We start from the raw sequence: 20,398 nt of genomic DNA on the forward strand, positions 1-20,398 counted from the left end.
GATCCAAGGTATAACCAAACAGGAGAATTTGTGGGAACGACTTCCAGAATGTACTTAACTCAGCAAAAGTAAAACAATTCCTGATTGTTTCCCCCTACAAGTCCCCAACAAGAGAGAGAGAATAATTGAAATAAAATCATTTCCTACCACTTCCAACAGGAGGCAGCAAATAGTATCTTTAAAAAAAACAAGCGATAAAAAAAGGACACAAATCTCTTTTTAAGGGAGGATGAATGCTTTCCCTCCCCCACACCCAAAACTAAATTCCAGAGCTTGGAAAGTGCTATAAAAAAACTTTCATCTGATACTTGTTCATTCTGGGTTTGTTTTTTTTTGCTTTAGCCCAGACATGTCAAACACAAGGCCCGGGGGCCAGATCCGGCCCGCGAAGTGGTTTCACGTGGCCCGCGAAGCCATCCTGGAAACAGTGAGGGAACGGCCCCCACTGCCTTGGCCCTGGCCCAGAGACCCTCCTTCTGCCAGAGACCCTCAGATCTGTCCCACTCCTGCCCAGGCCCCCATAGGCACCCTTGATGCGAACGATGTAGAGCTGGCCACACCCACCCAGTAGGACATATGCACTCTAGCCACGCCCACCCAGTAGGCCACGCCCACCCTGGCCATACCCACCCGGCCCCCTGAGGGCAACCGCAATGCTGATGCGGCCCTCAATGAAATTGAGTTTGACACCCCTGCTTTAGCCTATCAAAGATGGGAGGACAATACATCCACAGCAATGCTCTCCCTCCACAAACCCCTTTTTCTACCAGCAACTTTCATGCTGAGGATTGATACAGCAGTGCTGCAGTGCTGACATGCAGGGGAACTGCAGACAAGCTCATCAATCAACCTGGAGGAATCAATCCAGCTGCCGGCTTGAACTGGTGCCCAGAGCAACAAAGCAATCTTGCAGAAGAGCTTCTGCAAGACCCCCTGCAGGCAAACCTGATTGCCCCCCCCAGCTGTTTTGATCTAGGGCTCTCAAGCAGAATGGCCCTGAGTGGAAGGAAACAAAGAGTAACGTAACAAAAATTCAACGCTGGGCAGCGAAAAGGAACCCGGCCCAATGTCATCTTGAGATATTGCATGGTTGGTTTGGGTTTGAACCAGAATGTTTTATGAACTGAGACTGACAGTAATAAAATATGGTTCATAGCTTCATGAGTCATACAGCACCATTTCTGGTTTATTAGCTCATAGTTAAACTATGGTTTGGCAACTTATTGGAGGTTTCACAGGTATCTTTCCCTTTCTAGATAAAATTTCAGTGCTCAATGCCGAGATACTGAGCCTTGTATCTTGGATTTTGGAAAGGTGAAGAGTCTGACTATATGCAAGAATCATGGCTACCGCTTCCTCTAAAGGTGCTAGTAGCAAAGAAAAATCAATGGGTCACAAGCAGGGAACAATTTTTTCTGTGGTGGCATTCCACTATAGGCTGTTCTCCCAGGGCAGCTAATCTGGCACTTATTTTTAGGTGGCTTTTTTTTTACAGCTCTAGAACCTCAAATAATTCAATTCTGAATTTGAATTGGGTCTAATCTATGCTGTTGTTTATGACGTATCATGAGTACAGGTAGTCCTCGCCTTACGACCACAATTGAACCTAAAATGTCTGTTGCTAAGCAAATCTGTTGTTAAGTGAGTTTTGTCCCATTTTATAACCTTTCTTACCACAGTTGTTAAGCAAATCACTGCAGTTGTTAAATTAGTAACATGGTCAAGTGAATCTGGCTTCCCTGCTGACTTTGCTTGTCAGAAGGTTTGCAAAGGGTGATCGCATGACACTGCAGCTGACATAAATATGAATCAGTTGCCAGGCACCCGAATTTTGATCACATGACTATGGGGATGCTGTAATGGTCGTAAGTATGAAAAATGGTCATAAGTCACTTTTTTTAGTGCCATTGTAACTTCAAACCATCGTTAAATCAATGGTTGTAAGTCAAGGACTACCTGTATCAAGAAAGGTGACAGGAAGATACAACACGATCAAGATGGCACAGATTTTTTTGTACAAAAATTGATCCCAGCATGACCTGGAACAAAAATTAAATATTTGCTACCATCAGGATCAGCGGCTTATATGGCAATATGAGCCCCTCTGTGAAGCTCAGACTATGCAAAAAAAAAAGTGTTAACTTTTTCTACCCAAAGGCCCCCTGCGCTCCTGGCTGTTTTCATAAAACAGGATCCCCCTACATGGCAGTCTCTCATCTTGATCCATTCTCTCCGTGAAACCTGCAGGCTCAAGAGAGTTAATTTAAAATGTTTTTTTAAGTCCATGTCCGGGCCCTTCTCTATAAATAAAGAACATGGGTAGGTCCCCAGACAGAAAAAAATTCTAGCGAGGATAATAGCTGATGAAATCGACTCTCCTCCCCAGACTGCCAATGGTTCAAGAATCCTATTCAGTTTTACATCTCGAACAACCAACCTATTCTACAGAAGAATGAGGAATTGGAAACAGCTCTTATTTCAGCAGTAAGAATCTGGAGGAGCATTAACAAGACCAAGAAATTACACTCCAGACCACCAGGACAGGAAGGCAGGGCATGTTAGGGGTACAATCAATTTGGGATTGTTACCCGGTGGGACCACGAAAAAGGGCCTTCTCACTGGTGGCCCCTACTTTCTGGAACATTATTCCCCAAAAGGTATGGGTGGTCCCCACCCTGCTGCTTTCCCAAAAAGCCCTAAAAACATTATTTTGTCAGCAGGCCTGGGGACCATGAATGGAAGATGGAGCTGATCAAATGCCTGATTTTATTGTGTTGTTGCTGCCATGGGGGTGGGGTTGAGTAATATATATGATGGATTTTTTAAAATCTTGTAACACACATCTGTGTGAGTTGGACAGCTGTCTAAATTTGTTTACTAAATAAAATTACAGCAGCAAAGTTAATGAAGACATCTTGACAAAGCGTACAACACCAACATTTGAAATACAGAGAGGAAACCACTAAGTCAGGCACAAGCAAGTCTGTGTTTCCTGAGAACAGATCAAAACAGTTGGGAATATCAGGTTTCTTACTCCAATATTATGGATTCTAGGCAACCGCAAAACCTGCCCAGAATAATAGCTTACAGGAAGTGTTGCTGTAGTTTATTCATGCAGCAAGAACTATTCGGCAGACATGATATGGGGCAAGGCTCCCAGGTCTTTAAAGGAAAATGCTAAGTTTCCAATACTCCTCAATGTTACGATGGAAGAAATATCAACTCCTCACGTTCTCCCATAAAATAGCTGAAGGACTAAATATGGCAATGCCGAAGTTGGCATCACACTGAAAAGAGAAAGCAAGATAATAAAATGACTCATGTTCCTAAAATGATGGGTTATTTAGCATCAAGTGATCTAATACAGGTAATAAATCTCTTCTCTTTAGAGGGGAACCCTAAAAAAGATCTCCAGCCAGCAAACAAGTTGGTAACTTTTGACAAGTAAAAGAATTCTAAAGAGTTTAAAAAGTCCAAATCCAAAATTCCTGAACAAAGGGGGTCTCAGTTAAATAGAAAGCTAAGTGAAGGAGAGCCATCAACACTTCTGGGACTACCACACCCTTAGAAGAAGATAAACAACTTAGACCAGGGTGATACATGGCTGGTTCAGGAATTCTGGGAGTTGAAGTCCACTGGCCTTAGAAGGCCATAGCTGCCCATCCCTGCCTTAGCTCCAAAATACTACATTCACAGGAATTGCATAAGGAATGACGAAAGGAGGCCAGAAGTCACCAGATCCCTGTTCGAGGACTCAGCCCTTCTTCTTGGCTTCTTCCAGGGGGCAGCGGCTAATGTCCCTGCAGCAGCAGAAAAATATAGAGAAGCCAAGATGCAGTCCTCAATGCTTCTAAGGCCCAATCAGGCCTCACAATCCTCTTCCACGGGGACACGGACCCGATGCCAAGCATTGTTGAGTACTCCCAAAATGTTCCAGAGTGGTTCCACACGCTCAGGTTGCACATTGTAGCTGGTGTCCACAGCCTTGCAGACAATGTTCAACTCCTTGGTTCCAGCAGGCACAAAAGCATCCAGCTGCCAAAGCTTCCAAGCCCAAGCTTGGCCAAGCAGCTGCTCTTCACCAGTTAGTGTTGCTTCTTGCCAGTTTTTCCCACCGTCCAGGGAGACATCTACACGGATCACCCTCTTCCCTCCACCACTCCAGGCATAGCCCTTCACTGTGAGCTCTCCAGGAGAGACAGATGTCTTAGAAGATGGCTCAGTGATGGCAGACTGGATGGGCATCTCTTGAATGGCAGGTGCTTTAGAGAAATCCACTGTCTCCCAGGTTACGGAAGAGAATCCTTTGTAATCCTTTTGCTGCCAGTGGCTCTTGCTTTCCTCTGGCCCCACTGTAATCCGAGCCAGCCATTTTACATTACGAGCCCCCACCACTCCTGGTACAATAACTCTCAGAGGGAACCCATGATCTCGAGGCAGCTCTTCCCCATTCATCTCATATGCCAAGAGAACATTCCCCTCTGGACTCATAGCTTTCTGAAAAGGGATGGAGGCTCCGTACACAGTGCCACTGTGATCCTTGTCCAGGCCCTCAAAGGAGACATGACCCTCATCCCCCGGTTGATACCCAGCTTGCATTAGAACATCCCGAAGCCGGGCACCACCCCAACGGGCATTGCTAATAGCCCCAATGCTCCACCCGAGTCGGTTGGTATTCTTGATGGCGTTTATCTCTGCCCGGCGATTGCCAGCACACTGTATGGTAGCAGTAACCTCATATTTTGGAAAATTCTGTTTCAGATCTTGCAAAGAGAAGGACAGGTTCTGTCTAGAGGGACTCTGAATACACAGGCGGTAGGTTTCAGGGTCCACAAGCGGCACCGGGAGATGGTTGCGCTTGAAGAAGAGCTGGTTAGGGGTCAAAAAATATTCTGCCAGTAACTCTGGAGGAGGTTCTGCATTGAAGGGCTTGAGAGTATTGACTCGGAGGGCAGGGTGGCGCGGAGGATCGTTGGCATAAGGGTCATCTGGGCTTGACAGAGGAGGCTCTTCTGGGCTCAGCTCTCCTACTTTATATTCCTGAAGGATTTCTTGGACATGATCTTGCTTATGCATAGCATAGAGAGCCCAAAAGGGCTCCAAAGCCCCACCTGCTGCCAGAAGAATCTTACTTTTGCCCCCAGGGTGAAGCTCTAAGAAATCGGTGACATCAAAAACTTCACTGCCATAAGTCACCCACACCCTATTTGCTTCATTATGATGGCGGGCCACCTCTTCTCGAGTGAAGCGAGGGAATGAGGGAGCACGTGTGGCCGTTGGGGACTCAGCTGTGGCTGCCTGCGAGAAAACAATTAAAAAAAAGGCAATCAGGAAAGGAACAGTACACTGCGGTTTGGAGTTGGCACATTCCAATGACTCTCTGCCTACTCAGATTCCCCTGACCAAATTGTTCAGACTGAAGAAGCTGCTTGAACGGACAGCTAAATGTAGTCCAGCTGCCACGACTCTACTTCCGGATAATTCTATCTGGATGACTAAGAATCCTCACTGACAGTACCCAGAGATATTTCTCTCAACTCAAAAGCCCTACCAGAGAAGATCTGAAATATCCAAGCTGTACTCCAAAAATAGGGGATGCCAGTGCGTGTGTGTGTGTGTGTGTGTGTGTGTGTGTGTGCGCGCGTGCATTTTTACAAGTTTTAAGCAGTAAAATAGCTATCTCAGGCATCTGCCTCAAGGTAAAAAAAAGGGAGGAGAGGGGCAAATATTTGAATCCGTTCATTCTGGAGCCACAAAAGGCATAACAGTTACTGGACATGGCCTGGGAGTCTGGGACATTCCTATTGGGCCCTTCAGCCTTAAACAGTCCCCATTTTCTTAAACCAGAAAGCATTTAGGAAGTTTCAACTGAAGCACAGCTTCAGTACCTCCCTCTCACAGCAGCCTCAAGCCGTCCACCTTTCGTTCCATTCCTGGGTGACATTTCTGTGCCATCTTTCATTCCCTCACCTGCCAATGGTGGTTTCCATAAGCCAAGATGCTGCACACACCCAGGCCTGCCCCTGCTGCTATCATGAGCCTGCGCCTCCTGCTGCCAGCACTGTTCCACGTGCTGTGGGCACAGAAGGGGAGCTGCAACCAATAAGTGGGAGGACAGTTTCTCCAAGTCATCTCTCTTAACCTGTAAGGAAAAAAAAGGGCCAAGATACAGTACTTTAAGAAGACATGTACAGCCAGAAACACCACACACAAGTTAAGCTTTCTTAATGAAAAATCAGTGACATGTCATAGTTTCCCAAAGAAAGACAATATGATATCTATTATCTTAGGTAAAGGTAAAGGTAAAGGTTCCCCCGCACATGTGTGCTAGTCGTTTCCGACTCTAGGGGCCGGTGCTCATCTCCGTTTCAAAGCCGAAGAGCCAGCGCTTGTCCGAGGACGTCTCCATGGTCATGTGGCCAGCATGACTGGATGCCAAAGGCGCACGGAACGCTGTTACCTTCCCACCGTAGTGGTCCCTATTTTTCTACTTGCATTTTTACGTGCTTTCGAACTGCTAGGTTGGCAGAAGCTGGGACGAGTAACAGGCGCTCACTCTGTTACGCGGCACTCAGGATTCGACCCGCCAAACTGCCGACCTTCTGATCGACAAGCTCAGTGTCCTAACCCACTGAGCCACCGCGTCTTAATATCTTTTTATCTTTTTTTATCTTTTTATCTTTTTTTTTATCTTTTTAGATATCTTAAGGGATATCTAAAAAGAGGGAGGAAAAGAGACAAATTTTGGAAGATAAGCTAATAAGAAGCTAGAATTGGTATCTCTGAACTTGGGGACAAGGAACATGGATCAGCTGTTCAGTTGAACTGCTACCCAGTTTGCAGTTTCTGGAACTAAACGATTGTCACCCACAAAAGTAGCAGGCCAAACCAGACGGATGCTTGCTTGGTCCCTTCTAGCAGGGTTGCTCTATGTTCTGAAGAGCTTCAGGTTACCACGGCAGAATTCTCACTAGCCTGCCAAAGCCATTTTAGCCCTCACTTCTTCATGCATGGTAATGACAAATGGTTTTCAAGCTGGGTGTCAAGATTGACTCACAAAACACCTTTCTGCTGGCAGCTTGAGAAAGAAACATGGGAGACGGGAGGGATATGATTGGAATGTGTGGGAAACTGGGAGAGAAAAAAGGAATTCACATGAGCTGTTTTCAGCTTTAAAAAATCTTACAACCCCAAGGTCGTGAGCTGAAGACTTTTGAAAGGTGTAAACTTGTTTTCCCAAAATAAAATGCTTGACCTGGATTGGTGGACAATGGACATTGGGCAGCCTGAGGGAAGGAAAAGGGGTTTTTATTATACTGCGCTTCGCGCCAAAACCTCAGAACTAGCTTTTCTTCTTCTGTGCCTGTATGGATCTATCTGTAAAGTTTTACTCTTGATAATAAAAATGTCCCAGGTTTTTTTTGCTGTGCATGCCAACGGGACGGTTGGCACTAGGCCAGGGGTAGGCAACCTCGGCTCTTTTATGACTCATGGACTTCAACTCCCAGAATTCCTGAGCCAGCTATGCTGACTCAGGAATTCTGGGAGTTGAAGTCCATGAGTCATAAAAGGGCCGAGGTTGCCTACCCCTGCACTAGGCTTTGCTCACCATGGTTGAGTCCTTTCTGATCCTAGAAAGCACATACTCTATTCTGCAAGCAGCAATTTAAGAAGAGGTGTCCCAGTGTCGTTTAAATGTGCTGGGCCACAACTATGAACTTTTTGAATGTGCTGAATCATGTTCCACATGTGGAAAGCCTGTGTTGCAACACAGAAAAGCAAAGGCAAAGGAAATTGTAGAAATCCATTACTGGAAGGAAGGGGGGGGGGGAAGTATTAAAGGAGGCTGCCAGGAAGGAGAGGGAACTCTTTTCTGGTCTCCAAGCAACAAAACCTAAGAATCCCCCTAACCTACTTTCAAATAAATTTTCTTAAACAAAAGGGCGCTTTCCTATTTTCAGAGAGAAAAGTGTGAACGTGCAACTTAGAGGGCAGTTTGCCAGATCTCTAACACAAGAGTTTGTCCTTGGCTAGTCTTCTCTTAGCTTGGCAGAGTTCGGCTTTGTTTTTGAGAGCAGCCTGAGTTCACATGTAGCAAGCTTCTGAAACTTTCAAAATAAGGTCAACAGGAAAGCACGTTCTGGATTATTATTGGAAAAAGGAAAAATATTTCCCTAAAAGCCGAGGCAAGCAAACGTTTCAGCTGAATTGTTCCTTTTCTTAAAACAAAAACAAAAACAACCATTTGGGCCTAGGGCAGGGGTGTCAAACTCAATTTCATTGAGGGCCGCATCAGCATTGCGGTTGCCCTCAGGGGGCCGGGTGGGTGTGGCCAGGGTGGGCGTGGCCTACTGGGTGGGCGTGGCTAGAGTGCGTATGGCCTACTGGGTGGGCGTGGCTAGAGTGCGTATGGCCTACTGGGTGGGCGTAGCCAGCTCTACATCGTTGGCATCAAGGGTGCCTATGGGGGCCTGGGCAGGAGTGGGACAGATCTGAGGGTCTCTGGCAGAAGGAGGGTCTCTGGGCCAGGGCCAAGGCAGTGGGGGCCGTTCCCTCACTGTTTCCAGGATGGCTTTGCGGGCCGCATGAAACCACTTCGCGGGCCGGATCTGGCCCCCGGGCCTTGTGTTTGACATGTCTGGCCTAGGGGATTAGCCATATTGGATCTAATCCTCACTAACAGAGATGAAATGATAGAAGGTGTTCAAGCCACAGGAACCTTGGGGGGGAAGTGATCATGCAATATTGGAATTCAACATTCTGGAAGCACAAGCAATAGAATACAGCCAAACTAGAGTCTTGGACTTTAAAAGAGCTAATTTCAATAAACTTAGAGAGAGCTTGGGAAGAATAACATGAATGAGAATCGTCAAGGGGAAAACAACTCAAGAAGCTTGGGAAATTTTGAAAAGTGAGATAATAAAAGCCCAGTCTAGTACAATACCAACAAAGAAGAAAAATAACAGCTCTTAAAAGAAATCAGCATGGCTGCATAAAGAACTCTCTGATAAATTGAAAGATAAAAAGGACAAGTATAAGAATTGGAAAGAGGGGCACATAACTAAGTCAGAATATCAGCAAATATCCCGTGCCTGCAAAGATGAAGTGAGGAAAGCTAAGGCTCAAAATGAACCAAGGCTTGCGACCAAAGCCAAAAATAACAAAAACAGCTTCTTTCAACACGTAAAAAACAAGAAAAAAGTTAAGGAACTGGCAGATATGATTTCAGAACCACTGAACTATATTTTTCAAAGATCCTGGAGCACTGGGGAACTACCAGAGGACTGGAAAAGAGCTGATGTAGTTCCCATCTTCAAAAAGGGGGAAAAATAGATTCAGGAAACTACAGACCTATCAGCCTGACCTCAATACCTGGGAAGATTCTGGAAAAGATAATCAAACAATGAATCAGCGAACACCTAGAGGCAAACAAAGTTATTACTAAAAGCCAACATGGGTTTGTCAAAAAGATCATGCCAGACAAATCTTATTGCAGTCTTCGACCAAGTGACAAAATTAGTGGACCAGAGGAATACTGTAGATATAATTACTTGGACTTCAGTAAGGCATTTGATAAAGTAGATCACAACCTACTACTTGATAAGATAGAAAAATGTGGGCTAGACAGCATCACTGCCAGATGGATTTGTAGCTGGCTGACCGGCCGTACTCAGCGTGTGGTCCTCAATGGAACTGCATCTACATGGAGGGAAGTGTGTAGTGGTGGGCCCCAGGGCTCTGTTCTGGGCCCAGTGCTCTTCAACATCTTCAACAATGATTTGGAGGAGGGGATAGATGGGGAACTCATCAAGCTGGCAGGAGTAGCCAATACTCCAGAAGATAGGCTTAAGATACAGGAGGATCTGGACAGACTTGAACACTGGGCACTATCTAACAAAATGAAATTCAATGGTGAAAAAAGGTTCTACATTTAGGCAAGAAAAACCAAATATACAGGTATAGTATAGGTGATAACTTGATCAATAGTAGTAACTGTGAGAGGGATCTTGGAGTCCTAGTGGACAATCACTTAAATATGAGCCAGCAGTGCAGCTGCCAAAAAAGCCAACACGGTGCTAGGCTGCATTAACAGAGGGATAGAATCAAGATCATGTGAAGTATTACGGTAATACCACTTTACAATGCCTTGGGTAAGGCCACACTTGGAATACTGCATCCAGTTTTGGTCACCACGATGTAAAAAAGATGTTGAGACTCTAGAAAGAGTACACAGTAGAGCAACAAAGATGATTAGGGGACTGGTGGCTAAAATATATAAGGAACTGTTGCTGGAATTGGGTATGTCTAGTTTAATGAAGAGAAGAGTGAGGGGTGACATGATAGCAGCATTCCAATATGTCAGGGGCTACCACAAAGAAGAGGGAGAAGCTATTCTCCAAAGCATCTGAAGGCAGGACAAGAAGCAACGGATGGAAACTAATCAAGGAGAGAAGCAACCTAGAACTAAGGAGAAACTTCCTGACAGTCAGAACAATTAACCAGTGGAACAACCTACCTCCAAAAGCTGTGAATGCTCCAACACTGGAGGTTTTTAAGAAGAGTCTGGATAGCTATTTGTCTGAAATAGTATAGGGATTCCTGCCTGAGCAGGGGGTTGGACTACATGCCCTCCAAGGTCCCTTCCAACATCATCATCATCAACAATATTGTTAATATTATTATTTAAATCCATAATGAATTTGGTCTCCAAGATTGTAATATAACCAGAGCACATGGATCAATTTTTTCAGGAAGTTTAACATGCCACTTACAGGCTATATTTTAGTATGCACAAATCTCAGTAATACACCATCATTTTTTTTAAAAAAATGAAAATCTTGGTCTGCTACACTTGGATTGCTCAATTTTTGTAGAAGAGCCTAAACTTTTAAACCTGACTCTTGCAATCAAGAGCAACAGGAGTCAGATACCTGCTTTTCAGGAATCTCAATCATTACTGATTAACTTTTGCCTCCACTCAAGGTGAAATTGAATGAGTAATAAAAAGGATTTCTATGTTGTATCCTTGGTCTGGAACTGCAGAGGCAGAAGCCCTGCTAAAAGGGAAAGGAAGCATTTATAGATAAGATTAGAGGCCTATATATATCAGGGCAAGGAGCCAAGGCAAACAGACTGAAATAATATTATTTAGGTAAATTGGGTTAAAGTGTTTGGCTTCACTTTTATTAACTTGTAAAACTTTTATTAATAATATGTAACACCATTTGAGAGGGGGAAAATAGCAAGATGGACTTGGGACAGGTTTGAAACAGGAAGAAGTTGATAGACTAAGAAAAGCTCTTGCAAGTCTTCTGTTATTTAATCAACAGATTTAATCTTGCCTGAGATTAGAATTTGGGTAATTTAGACTTTTTTTAACAGTACCAACAGTCTAAAATGAAGACCTTTGAACTTTACTGCCTTTTTTTCAATCCTATAACAGTAATATAGAAATAAGTTCACTGTCTAAAACTAAATCTAAAGGGTCAACAATGATATTCCAATAATTTATGAGTGATCTTAATATAAAATGACACAATGAATAATGAGGTTATCTCATCGTTCTTCTCCTTAGCTTGAACCCCAAAGTTTTACCCTTCTAACTTCATCAGGACAGCGTTAATAAAAAGCATCTCTGATTGTAACTTCAATTATTGCCACCATTTCTGACATTCCAGCTGACAAAGTAGCTTTTTACATCCACTATGACAGAATTATGTATAGCAGGAATTCTGAATTTGGATGTATTGGTCAGAATTAAAAGTTTCTCTTCACTATAAATATGCTTTCAAATGAGTAACTCTTTTTTCATACCAGTATGTTCTCTGAAGGGCACAGAAACCATTTCTGCTGGATCTGGACAGCAACATCTTCCCCAAACCTACATGCAAAAGAGAGAATCAGCAAAAGCTGTTACAAAGTGGAAAAATTTCCCCCCACACACACAAATGCCTATTATAAGCACCTTTGAAAATCACATTCTTCTTTTTAACTTTACTGTTGGCAAATACATACATGCATTGGCTCAGGCTTGGTAAGCCTTATAAGCCGAAATATGGTTGGAGATTAGCACAGAAAAGATTCAAATCTATTTCTAAACAGGTATTCCTAGAAAGCAGTTTGGAAAGCTAATTGTGACCAGCAGATGCCAAGATGGCATATATGACCATTAGATAGTCGCTTTACTAGTATGCTGTTTAATTAAAAAATATATAATCACTAAATTACAGGAAAACAATGTGAGTTTTCTTTTTAACAGATACCTGTACTTTAGTTCCTGTAATATAGGCCCAACAGGTTCAATCTGGCAGAGTTGGCATGGCTCAGGTTCCATCAATTAAGCAATGGCAACTACAAGTGTATTTACTCTGGTGCGCCTGCCTTCCTTTGGAATGAGGTTGCCCGGAATTCAAATGGCATCCACCCTACTTGGATTTTGAAAGGCCTTAAAACCTGCCTTTGAAGAATACAATTGATACCCCTTTCTTCCTTTCTGTTTCTCTCTGCCACTGTTGTCCCTTTGTCTTGCGTTGCTTATATGCTTTCTTTAGTCTTCTTTGCTTTTTAAAAAATATTTGTTAAACCGCCCAGAGCGGCTGGAAGTTGGGCAGGTATATAAATGTAATAGAATTATTATGCAAATCATGAACAATCCCAATCTGAGCAGGAAGCAGCAATCTTAATTTTAGGCAAAATTATGCAGCTCCTCCTTTTTCCTCAATTTGTTTTAATAGCAGGAAACTTAAAAAGTGGTTTGTTAAGTTTGCGTATTTGTTGCCACACTACAGTTTCTATAAAAGCTGTAACTTTTTCTATACAGGCAGGCAGGTTTGAGAATAAGATTCCGTGAAGCTGTTTTTCCTCTGGCTTTGACTAAGCAAAATATATTTAGCTTAACTGCTTATTGTTAAAAAAAAATGCTTGGATATAACCCAGAGATCATATCACAGTGTAAGTTTTTTTAAACCAGCCCTGACAGACATTCAGCTACAGTTTCTGCCAGCCCATACTGGGGGGAAAAAAGACATCAACAGCTGTTGAAGGATAAGATAAGAGCAGGGGTCTTTTTTTTTTAAATTACCCTGTAAACCGCCCTGAGTCCTCCGGGAAAGGGCGGTATAGGAATGCAATAAAATAAATAAATAAATAAATAAATAAACTCGGCCCTTTTATGCTTTGTGGACTTCAACTCCCAGAATTCCTCAGCCAGCATGCCTGGCTGAGGAATTCTGGGAGTTGAAGTCCACAAGTCATAAAAAGGGCCGAGTTTGAAGACCCCTGGATAAGAGTATTACTTGCTCCAGCAGATGGAAAACTGGGGAAACTGAAAGTCGAGCAGAAGACCTAGACAGGCATATCTCCAAATAATAACTGAGGAACACTATTTTAATTGTGCAACATGGTCTAGTTCTAATTATAAAGTATTATTTTATTTATTTATTCAATTTATCTCAAATAGGTGACTATGGCTAGTGAACCATCATAGAAACAGTTAACCAGTTAAAATACAATATAAAAAGAAAAGAAAATTAATAAAATTAAAATTAAATACAAACAGAAACAAAGAGATATTATAATCCAAAGGTGCCAATAAAACCAGCTAATAACTCACTCCAAACTGTCGGATCACGTCACCCAGCGACCTCATGAAGATATTAAATAAGAGGAGAGGTCCTAAGTCACTTTTATCAGTGCATTGTAACTTTGAACGGTCACTAAATGAATGATTGTAAGTTGAGGACTACCTGTACCATTGCCCAGGCTCAATCACACCTCTTCTCCCAGGTAGCCTTGACTATCCAGGAGAGGCCCGATCTAACACAGAGGTGGCCGAACTGATAGCAGCAAGAACCATGTCTTCTTCCTCAAGTTTGGCAGGCTTGAACTCCTCCCAGATAACCACGCAAGACCCATCCCCCTAACCTCCACTGGCCCTACACCAAGGCTGGAGTTCAATGGAGAGCGAATCCAAGCAACTTTATCTACTAGGTAATCAGTGTATTCCTCACAATGTCTCTGGAAATAAACCTCAGAATGACTTCTTCCTAGGAGGGTCTTGGTTACAGGAAACAGGGCTGCTGGCTTGCTGTCTACAAAGGCGATAAGGGCAGAGAAATAATTGTTTTGCCATCCTTATTGCCACAGGGTAGGCACTAATTGCGGCTCCAGCTCATGTTCAATCGTCTTTGTTCTTTATTTTATTTTCTTTATTTTATTTAATTCCATTTATATCCCGCCCTTCTCCGAAGACTCAGGGCGACTTACAAACTTAGCAGTAGCCTTCATTCTATGTATATGCCTGCTTATTAGGGCTTTCACATACACCCCAAGCGGCATTATTACAAAGTCAGCTTAATTGCCCCCAACAATCTGGGTCCTCATTTTACCTACCTCGGAAGGATGGAAGGCTGAGTCAACCTTGAGCCTGGTGGGACTCGAATCTGCACTAATTGCAGGCAGCTGGTGTTACTTAAGGAGGCATTAGCCCACTGCTCCACCAAGGCTCTTGTTGCTTGCCAGTGGCAATCTAGATGTCTCTTATCCCTCTTTAGCTCTTCCGTATACCAAGGAGAGGCGCAATCCGATCTGAAGCCATAGCTGCTCTCCCATTCCAGGTGGCTATCAAGGCTTAAGCTGGACCATCTCAATTGCCTTTGTTGCCTTTGCAATCACCACTCCTGAGCTTACTGGTTCCACACAGCCAAGTTAAAAACATCTCCAGTTGCCACTGGTGCCTTTCTCTCCATTGCCACGCAGTCGAACACTGCTCAGTTCACTACAGCTGGTCCGTGCGCTGAAGCTGTTCCACATATCCGGTGCATCCAGCCATCTGATCATCCAACTGCCAGTCCTGGGGGACAATGGTCCTGTCAGCAGCAGCCCAGACAAAGAGGCAAATCCCATAAATCCCAGCACCAAGTGCAATCCTGTCCCAAGCTGCAACAAAGCTTACAAGAAAAATGAGTTGTGCGGGCTCAACAAGAAGTAATTTGGGCTTGATAGATGAACCCAAATCCATGGAAACCCCACCATATCTCAGTCCAACTTTTCCAGCTGGTTCTAGTCCAAACCATCAACCTGCTGCAACATGCTAAAACTAGCTACTATTGGCAGCCACTCTGCAAAACACCTGGTCTCGGTACCATCTTAAAAACAAAAGGTAAATGGTATTTTGAAGTAACTTATCCAAACAAATATATAGTCATTAATCCCCAGACAGGTGAGGAGTTACGAAAACTGTGTCCAATATATCCAGTCAGAAGTGTGACTTAGGAACAAAACAAAAAAATACTTGCCTCAGTCCATCCAATGAGCTTGAAAGATTTCAAGTCCGGGATGAAATCCAACTTTCTAACCATTGTTATTTCTGAAATGTTCGGTTGGACAAATAGGGGTAGATTGCTTTTTAATGAAATCTTTCAACTTTGAAGAGGTACCATAATTTTTCCTGGAACCACTGACAGTTTGAATAGCTTGACAGTCACAGAGAAAAGCAAGTGTTCCATTTTCAATTTTATCCCACACTGCAAACAAGAAAGCTCACTTTCAAAATTCCGAACATTCCTGGATCTATTTTCTGATTTGCCTTTCACTCGGCATTCTTGTTCTTCTGTGGATAGATCCATTTCTCCTAATGTGGCCAATTTAAGCTCAATTTAAATGAAAAGTACAGTTTTTGCTAAATGTCTATGGAGATTCTAAGTCAGGGGTGTCAAACTCAATTTCATTGAGGGCCGCATCAGCATTGCGGTTGCCCTCAAGGGGCCAGGTGGGTATGGCCAGGGTGGGCGTGGCCTACTGGGTGGGCGTGGCTGGAGTGCGTATGGCCTACTGGGTGGGCGTGGCCAGCTCTACATCGTTCGCATCAAGGGTGCCTATGGGGGCCTGGGCAGGAGTGGGACAGATCTGAGGGTCTCTGGCAGAAGGAGGGTCTCTGGGCCAGGGCCAAGGCAGTGGGGGCCGTTCCCTCACTGTTTCCAGGATGGCTTCGCGGGCCACATGAAACCACTTTGTGGGCCGGATCCGGCCCCCGGGCCTTGTGTTTGACATGTCTGTTCTAATTCATCCAGGTCATGGTTGTCCTAAAGGTGCTTTTTCAAAAGGGAACTGGACTTTGTTTTTCCTTGAAGATGGAAAACTACTTGGGTGAGAAGTGAAATGTCAAGGAAAAACAAAGATCAATTGCCTTTTGAAAAAGCACCTTTGCTACAGTTTTTGCTATTAAGCATCATCTGAATTATGGCGTGTAATATAATTTTTTGGCTCAGTAAATCAACTGGGTCCTATGTTACACACGGGGATGGCTACATTAGTTATAGTGCAAGGCATACGCTTATCCTAGTTAATGTATATGATGGCCTTTGAACAGATAATACACATTAATGGTAAAACATTGCTAAGAATGTCTGTTGCATTATGCAGAAATATGCATATAAACAATTGCGCAGTTAATACACCTGAGTGATTTCGTATATAAAGCTTCTTGAATCATAGATGAAATTTTATCTTTCATTTAGGACTTTAATTAAAATATCCTTAAGCAGAATATACCTGGCAATTAAGAGCTTACAGACACTCATGACTCCAGGAAATAAATTTAGAGTTGCAGATTTGCACCCCCTCCCTTGCTTCCCAAGTACAGTATAGGAAGATAACCTCTCCCATACTGCAAATAAAAGCAATGTTTTCAACAGTAGTAATTTTATGTAAACATATGGACTTTGTGCACCAGTGTAACTTCTGCAGCCTCCAGTGTTTCTCTAGAACAGGAGGAGTGCACCTTCTGGGACAAAATGGGTATTTGCAAATGTCAAATATATTTATTTGTCCCCTTAAAAGTCCCTGAATTGTCAAATAAAATAACTTTTGCGCCATCCTCTTTTAGAATGCAGCCCCGGAGAGCATAACTACCAGATCAGGGTAGCTATAATCCAGACAGCCACTAACTGGTAGCCAAAATTTGATTCCCCCACTCTCATCTCTTTGCTACCATCTGGCTCTTCGGCTTTGAAACGGAGATGAGCACCGGCCCCTAGAGTCGGAAACGACTAGCACGCATGTGCGGGGGAACCTTTACCTTTACCTTTTTAAGAGTTCATTAGATTTTCAAAAGCCAGGTCTTTAGTAAGCAGCCAACTTAATATACCATACAAAGTATGTGGCCCTCAGGGTCAAGGAAGTTTACACGATGATGGATGCTTTACACCCATTTATATAATTATTTTGCACTGTTCTTCTATTCTGTTTTCATCTACTCAGGACAACAATTACACTTTAGCAGTTGTCCCATTACTTTAATTGTGGAGGTTCAAACTGTGTGTCAGATTATGGGGGAAGAAATAGGATGAATAGGAATAGGCTAGCAAAAGTTCAGCTAAAACTATGCAGATGGGACAAAATCCTTTCTTACAATAACAACTGTGTGGGTGGGTATGTCAAAACTATCTTACAAATGATCTTGTCCATTTTGCTATTCATGGAAAATACTCAACAGTTGTGAAAGAAAAATAAGATATACAAATATGGTATATCTTAAATTTTACAGTATTTTCATCTAGATGCACCCAGAATTAAACTGTATTGAATACATATGAGCCATGTACCCAAGTATATGGTTTCTTTCAATCAGATATATTCCCGATATGTTGAGATTAGAATTTTATCACCCTTGATTGGATTAGTTGGGAATAATATTACTGTATCCCAGATTAAGACCCAACGTGGGGCACTATAGGGAGAGTCAGTCCATCATAAGCCTCAGGGAGCCAGTGTGTCAAAGCTTTTGGCAACAAAGGACGGGATACAGATACTCCTTGACTTACAACCATTCATTTAGTGACTGCTCAGTTGCAATGGCACTGAAAAAAGTGACATAACCGTTTTTCACACTTACGACTGTTGTGGCATTCCCATGGTCATGTGATCAAAATTAAGATGCTTGGCAAATGGCATGTATTTATGATCGTTGCCGTATCCTAGGGTCACGTGATCACCTTTTGCTACCTTCTCTCAAGCCAAGACAATGGGGAAGCCAGATTTACTTAACAACTGTGTTACTAACTTAACAACTGCAGTGATTCACTTAAGAAGTGTGGCAAGAAAGGTCAAAAGTCACTTAACAACTATCTTGCTTAGCCACAGAAATTTTGGGTCCAGTTATGGTCCTGGGTGAAGAACTCCCTATATTACCTAGGCCACCTTTAGTTCCTAAAGAAAAAGGTGGATGGGATGATGCCTTTAACAAAAAAAAAAAAACTCACACCATGACTTTGGGCAGGCTGGAGACCACAGGCCTGCCAAATGCAACTGGGGAGTCGCCAAGTTCAGTGCCCGGAAAGGTCGCGCTGGCTGCAGATCAAAGAACAAATAAAATTGTGCCTAACCCACCAGCACCATTTCTGCAGGCTCCAGCAATGTTCTAGCGTGGGAGCAACCACACATGTCTGGGCCTTTTTCTTTTTTGCAACAGCGCTAGCCTGACTCAAGAGCAAACGGTTGTTTACAAATGATGCACGTATTTATTTACCCTTTAACACCCCCCCCGCCCCCAAACTCAGCAGCGCTACCCGTAGCTTTTGGGAATGCAGCCCCACTAAATCTGGATCAAAGTCAACGACAGGCCTCGAGGAAAGAGGGAAAAAAAAAAAAGGCTTTCACAGCTTAGTCCCAAAGCCAGCCCACCGCCCAACCAGGAGCCTGAAGGCCACCCTACGGATCGAGCGGTCCCCGCGCTCCGGGGAAGGGCGGAGGACCCAAGGCCAGACCAAACACGTGTCCAATTGGCCTGGCCGGACCGTGGACGCGTCTCTGCAAGATAACTTGTCCCAAACTCCACTCGAGAAAATCCGCTGGTTCGAAACGTGGCAGGGATTCCGAGCCCGATTCCCCGCCCCGCGCCGAAGCCAGAGCAGCAGCCTACTCGCTTTCCCTTCGGGCCGAATCCGGTACCTTCTCGAGACGTGCGCCCGCCGCTCCAGCCCGCCTGCGGTCCGAGGAAAGCACGCCTTCGCCTCGGGAGAAAAACGCAAGGAGCGGACCCGTCCCGCAGCGCCTGAGGCCAAAGAGGACGGCTTCGGAAAGCCCGGGAAGGCTGCCGCTCCGAGCTCGGCGACCTGCCGATGTCGTCCCGACTCCCTCCGGAATGAGGCTCGGCGGCAGCTCCCTCGCCGATGCGCCTTCCAGGATGGAGGTCGTGGTGCGCAGGTACCGCCGAGCTGGCCCCGCCCACTCGGCCCCACTTGAGGGGTTGGGTCCGACCGCTCGATTTAGAATCAGGGGTCTTCAAACTTGGCCCTTTTATGACTTGTGGACTTCAATTCCCAGAATTCCTCAGCCAGCTTTGCTGGCTGAGGAATTCTGGGAGTTGAAGTCCACAAGTCATAAAAGGGCCAAGTTTGAAGACCCCTGAATTTTAGATCGAAGCACGCGTGGCGTCCGATGAGGTGGCTCGGTCTTTTTACGAGCTCTCCCTTTGCCAGGGCGCTGGAGTATGAATCCCATAGTCCTCAGCCATCAGGGCCGTTCGGGGGCTTGGAGAAGTCTGTCGCGTTTAACCAACAGCTACTGCGTTTTTAAATATATAGCATAAAAAGTGAACTAAATAACAGGTAGTCCTCGACTTACAACGGCACTGAGAAAAGTGGCATCTGCTTTTCATACTTAACCACCATTGCAGCATCCCCTTGGTCACATGACTAAAATTCTGATGTTTGCCAACACTCATATTTATGACAGGTGCCGTGTCCCTGGGTCACGTGATCCCCTTTTGTGACCTGACAAGAAGTCAGTGGGGAAGCCAGATTCACTTAACCATGTTGCTAACTTCTGCAAGGATTCACTTACACCCAATATTGCACTTAGCAATATTGGGCAAAACTCACTTCACCAGTATTGCACTTAGCAATGTAAATTTTGGGTTCAATTGTGTTCATAAATCAAGGGTTACCTCTATCGTGTTTATTTATATCCCGTCTTTATTTTTATTTTATTACTCAAGCCGGAGAATATCCTGAATACTCCTTCCTCTGCATATTTTCCTCACAATCACCGCCCTGTGATGTGAGTTGAGAGACTGGCACAAAGTCACACATCTGGCTTTCTTGCCTAAACCAGGATTAACATTGCACAACTTTAATTTTTCATAATTAGCTATTGTAATGACATAAACAATAAAATCAGCAACTGTGAGAGGGACCTTGGAGCCTTAGTGGATGATCACTTAACCATGAGCCAGCAGTGTGCAGCAGCAGCCAAAAAAGCTAATACAATCCTGGGTTGTATAAACAGAGGCATAGAATCAGGATCACGCGAGGTATTAATACTAGTGAGACCACACCTGGAATACTGCAGCCAATTTTGGTCACCATATCACAAAAAAGATGTTGAGAGTTTGGAAAAA

At 44.0% G+C, this 20,398-nt stretch overlaps 1 protein-coding gene across 1 annotated transcript; it reads right to left on the reverse strand.

Annotated features, from left to right (window-relative positions):
* Nucleotides 1-693: 693 nt before the first annotated feature.
* On the reverse strand, nucleotides 694-12,279 carry SUOX (sulfite oxidase). Its single transcript, XM_083355453.1, has 4 exons — nucleotides 12,264-12,279; nucleotides 11,815-11,881; nucleotides 5,971-6,142; nucleotides 694-5,298 (listed from the first exon to the last, which is right to left on the reverse strand). The coding sequence occupies exons 2-4, from the start codon at nucleotides 11,868-11,870 to the stop codon at nucleotides 3,862-3,864; spliced, it is 1,665 nt and encodes a 554-aa protein (XP_083211579.1). The 5' UTR covers nucleotides 11,871-11,881; nucleotides 12,264-12,279; the 3' UTR covers nucleotides 694-3,861.
* Nucleotides 12,280-20,398: the final 8,119 nt, after the last annotated feature.

This window comes from Vipera ursinii (assembly GCF_947247035.1).
Source record: "Vipera ursinii genome assembly, chromosome: 2".
Lineage (NCBI taxonomy): Eukaryota > Metazoa > Chordata > Lepidosauria > Squamata > Viperidae > Vipera > Vipera ursinii.